The following is a 4,642-nucleotide window of genomic DNA, read 5'->3' as shown; positions in this document are numbered from 1 at the left end:
GGGTAAAAAACTGGAAAAATGAAACTATACAAACATCTTAAAATAATAAAATAATATGAATATAAGAGCTAATGATGATATTGTAATCATATTATTGATGATTTTCATGCAGCAGGATGCATTTAACTTTGGATCTTTGGTCGTTCTCCCTCACATGTGTCCGGAGTGAGAGCAGCTTTGTTTGAGCTTCTTTCTTTCTTTTCTTTTTTTTTTTAAAAATTTGATTTTCTTTCTTTTCACCTTTGTCCTTTCTCCCTTTCTTTTCAACTTGTTCCGGTGCACACAGTTAGTTCTGCTAGAGCCACCAAAGCATATAAACAGCCCCCTTGAAAAAGAAAGAAAAATGATTACTTGACTTTTTGTTGAAAAGAAACTTGAGGTACGCTTCAAGCATTAATGATGATGAGAATAACGTTGTCTTGTTTTGTGGTTTTTTGTTTATTCTCTATTTTTGTTGTCTCCTCCTATTCATTATGGTCCGGGTTGTCTGGCCAGTAAGAAGAGTACTTTAACCATTCAGCTTCTTGCGAGTTTGGAATGGATGACACCTGCAAGGGAATAGAGGGTAATGTAAAGATTAGAGTTAGGTTTGCGAAACGAAATATAGCAAGCTAAAGACAAAGGAATAAAAAATGACCGGCTCATAAATTTCCACCTCATAATCAAAAGTCAAATGAACATTTTTTTTTTAACAAGAACAAGAATAAAAGACTTTGTACTAAAAAAACAAAAAAAAGAACAAGAATAAAAGAGATTTTAAGTCACTGTCACCTTTTCCAATCATTCTTTTTTGTTAGAAATAAAATTAAAAATTAGAAAAGTATTAACATTAGGAGCCGCGTTTTCATGGGAAGAAAAATTTAGCAGAAGTTTATTAGGTGCATGTAGGTAGAGTTCAAAAAATGAAATAAAGAGAATCTTTTTCCTTTGAACTAGAATACTTTGACTGTTTCGGTTTGCATTTTTTCTAAGCCCTGGGGGGGAAATATAACCTCAAGATAAAGGCAAAAATAAATTCTCTCTGTCTCCCTTTATGTAGATTGTGATAATCATTTCTTCAATAAACTTTCATGAATTTCCTCAATGTAATTCACTCTCTTGTGTAAGGTAAAGAAAAATATTATGTTTTTTTTTTTTTGAGATATGCAAACATGAAGAGAACAGCTAAAAGAGATAAAGAGAAAAAGATGAAGAAGACTTCTAATCTTTAATTCAAATAAAAATATAATTTTTATTTTCTTTTCTTTTAATTTTTTATTCTTTACCCTCTTTTATCTTTCTCTAGTACACATTATGACAAACAAAGTTCATATATTTCAGAGTCAAAAAGATCTTACTTACCTCTTTCATATCAGTTGAAGTGCACCCCATAATGAGTTCATCCAAACCAGTAGCGGACCTTCCTCCTATTTTATGATGTGGTTGTTGTTGTTGCTGTCATTTGGATCGGTATTATACATGCATTTAAAAAGACAACAATCAAATCAAAACCCACATTTTAATCATCATGTTTGAACAACAATCAAAAAGTGAAAAGACAGTTTCATGCTTGTAACTTATACGCGGTGTGTGATTCGGATAGGAGCACACTAGGAAGTCTCGGGTGTATGCGGATGGCAGGGGTACCTTGGTTGAATGTTCTTGGAACACGCCTTGGATGAGACTCGTAAGCTTATATGCCAAGCCATTAGGCAGGGCGTTGCAAGACGTTATAAAAGTTTCCCTAGTTAATGAGTCTGCCTAGTGCATAATACCATGCAGAATCAGTCCATTTTGGACTTACTTTTACAAATTGGGTTGCTCTTTTCCAATAGTTTATGATCGAGCTTATGTTAAACAATAAGAAGTAACTTTCTTCCTAAGAATTCTTTCTTCTTAGCCAAACATCAATTAAGCCAACTGACACTTTTTCTTGATTATGTCTCAAATCCTTTCTTCTTAGCCAAATATCAATTGAGCCAACTGATACTTTTGCTTTATTATGTCTCAATTATTTAGTACCCATCTATATTAAATTATTAAAATTTAAAGGGAAACAATTATAAGCATTATAAAAAAATGGGGTTTTAATGTGAAATACACAAAAATTGGAATAAACAGAAAATTTAATTTAATTTTTTTAACTATTCACAATTATGATTATCAAAATAAAAAAATTATTTAAAATCTTAAACACTCTTTTGTATGATATCAATTAATTCTAAAAATGTAATTAAACTAAAATATAACATTACAAAATGCTATGAATGAAAAAAATTGTCTTAAAACCCATCAAGCCTGTTTTGAAACACGACAAAAAATGTGCATGCACGAGACACGCACCATGCATGCACATATAATTCTAAGATAATTGTGTGTATCAGGTTTGGGTGATATTTACCTGGAAATTTTCATTTTGAAGCATTATTGTAGAGACATGGTAAGCGTTGTCGTCTAGGATGATTGATGTGTTAGGGAGGGGTGGTTGAGAGATGATGGTGGAGATGTGATGCGAAGGCCTACTCATATAGAAGGCTGTGTTTGCAATTTGTTGGTGCGCATGCTGATGTTGTTGTTGATGTGTTACATGGTGTGGCTCCTGTTGTTCATGTACTTCTTGGCATGAGCCCGATGCTTGCAATTCTCTTGCTGTGGAAGCTTCTCCTATTCCAACCTACAATGACCATCATCTTGAGAAATTGTAAACTTTATCACCCAATCCTCCAGCTAGCTAATCCATTAATTATCAACCTTTAGTCTCTATCTTTTTTTTTTTATTCCTTTCAGCATATAGATATTATTAGCTCTAACTGTCATCAACTTGTGACTGGATTCAGTTAATCAATATATATATAACCTTATCTTTTTAAGGTGCCTAAAACAAGTGGTGGTTGGCAGAAGCTGATTGTCATGTCCATTTCAATTTCATGCTGTGGATGCAAGCAATGGTTATGTCAACAGCTTCCTTAACACTTGCATGTATGTTCTATCACCTTTTTGTGCAAAGCATATTTACCAAATTAATGTTGAAATCAGGTAAATTATGTTAATATAATATAGTTGTAAGTGAAACATCATGTTCATAGCTCTTGAGAAAGGTGCCTATATATGCTGCCTATACATGTAAATGTTTGCATTGAAACGTAAACTATACACATGGAAGCGAGCCTTATGAAACATTATTTATATATATATTACCTCATCGAAGCTTTTTGTGAATGGGATGAAGCTGTAATGGTTGGACTTTAGCTGTTGAATATCCATGGCAGGGGTGAAGTTTGTTATTGGAGGGACCCCAACGACAACAGACATCTCATCCCTGTGAGTAACTATTTCCTTAGATGAACAACTACCGCTTCCACTGTCTCTTCTGCCATTGTTAGGTTCTCCACTTCCTTCACCAGTTGTTGCACTTCTATCAGCCCAATTGCATTGCCTTGGCTGAGTTTGGTAGAATATTTTTGATACCACAAGCTCTCCTTCTTTCTCTTCTTCAAGCTGGCCCAGGTGGTATTGGTGCATCACCCAATTGGTCTTTTCTGGTTTTCTGTTCTTCCCGAAATTGGTATAGAGGACTAGAATTTTCTTGCACCCCTTTTGCTTGCCATTCACGGTTACTGGTCTGGTCTTACCAGTCTTGTGCCATCGCGTTTCTCCACCTTGCAAGTCACATTCGTTTTGAATCTTTCTTCTCTTCCGTGTCCCTGTTGTATACGCCTTTGAAGGTCTGTGGAAGAAGTGTCTGCTCAAGCCATCTCTTGTTACTCCTGAAAGTGTACAATAACCAAATTCAAAGTTAGGTCAACCGTAAAACAAGACCCATTTGATTAAGTTTCTTTCTTATAAATATCAAGTGACATTTTATAGTGTTATATATATATATATATATACACACACACTTTCTAAAACCTAAACACGAATTAAATAATAATATAGATAATACTTAGAAAATAACAAACATATATATCTCCCCAAAGTAAAGAAGTGAGAGTTAGATAGAGGCTAGCTATTTTCAATTTTACTATGTCAATATTTAAACCTGGAAGTTTCTCAGGATGCGTATAACAGATCCCATCTTCTCCTTCAATAGTAGGAATGAACTCATCTATCAAAGGGTGTGATTTCATATTCCTTGCCTCTACTTTGGCTTCAAGATGTTCTATGAGTTCTTGGTCCGTTGGATCAAACTTCACTCCTGCTGGTAGACCTAGCCAGTCCTGTCGGTTCCATTGAAATTCAAATGAAAAACAGAAAATTAAAGAAGAAGAAAAAAAGGAGAGATAAGAAGATACGGAAACAGATAAGAGAGAGAAAGAAAAAAGATGAATGAAAACTTTAACAAATACTAAAACTTTAGTGATAGCTAGGGGAAAAAAGGGATACCGATGCACCATTAATTTAATGGCACCAGTCCAATGATAAAACAGCCATAAGCATATGAATATGATATACTTTTCTCGTATACATGATTCTTCATATTGTCAAAGGCTTTTCGTTGAAGGCAAGAATATTATTACTGAGATTTTTTTTTCCGTACCGGTTTCCCTTCAAACTTGTGTCCACAACTGGGGCACTGTTTGGATCCACACAATTGATGCTCTCCAAGCTTTGCATCTATGAAATCAGAGCTGCTAACAGAACTCAAGTTGCTGATCCTATTCAT

At 34.3% G+C, this 4,642-nt stretch overlaps 1 protein-coding gene across 1 annotated transcript; it reads right to left on the bottom strand.

Annotated features, from left to right (window-relative positions):
- Positions 1 to 464: 464 nt before the first annotated feature.
- Positions 465 to 4,642, bottom strand: LOC133313767 (NAC domain-containing protein 75-like). Its single transcript, XM_061515179.1, has 6 exons — positions 4,517 to 4,642; positions 4,019 to 4,196; positions 3,178 to 3,746; positions 2,381 to 2,653; positions 1,342 to 1,434; positions 465 to 548 (listed from the first exon to the last, which is right to left on the bottom strand). The coding sequence occupies exons 1-6, from the start codon at positions 4,640 to 4,642 to the stop codon at positions 465 to 467; spliced, it is 1,323 nt and encodes a 440-aa protein (XP_061371163.1).

Source organism: Gastrolobium bilobum, unplaced genomic scaffold, assembly GCF_033153095.1.
Source record: "Gastrolobium bilobum isolate Gb01-03AN ecotype WA unplaced genomic scaffold, APGP_CSIRO_Gbil_v1 utg15927, whole genome shotgun sequence".
NCBI classification, from domain to species: Eukaryota; Viridiplantae; Streptophyta; class Magnoliopsida; order Fabales; family Fabaceae; genus Gastrolobium; species Gastrolobium bilobum.
Note: the sequence above shows the minus strand (reverse complement) of the source record. Positions and strands in the feature narration are given on the sequence as shown.

Coding starts and splice junctions, on each gene's coding strand:
- LOC133313767 (XM_061515179.1), bottom strand. CDS start 4,642: ATGAATAGGATCAGCAACTTGAGTTCTGTTAGCAGCTCTGATTTCATA. Junction 3,747..4,018: donor GCATCCTGAGAAACTTCCAG/GTTTAAATATTG, acceptor GTACACTTTCAG/GAGTAACAAGAGATGGCTTG. Junction 549..1,341: donor CTTCAACTGATATGAAAGAG/GTAAGTAAGATC, acceptor ATTCCCTTGCAG/GTGTCATCCATTCCAAACTC.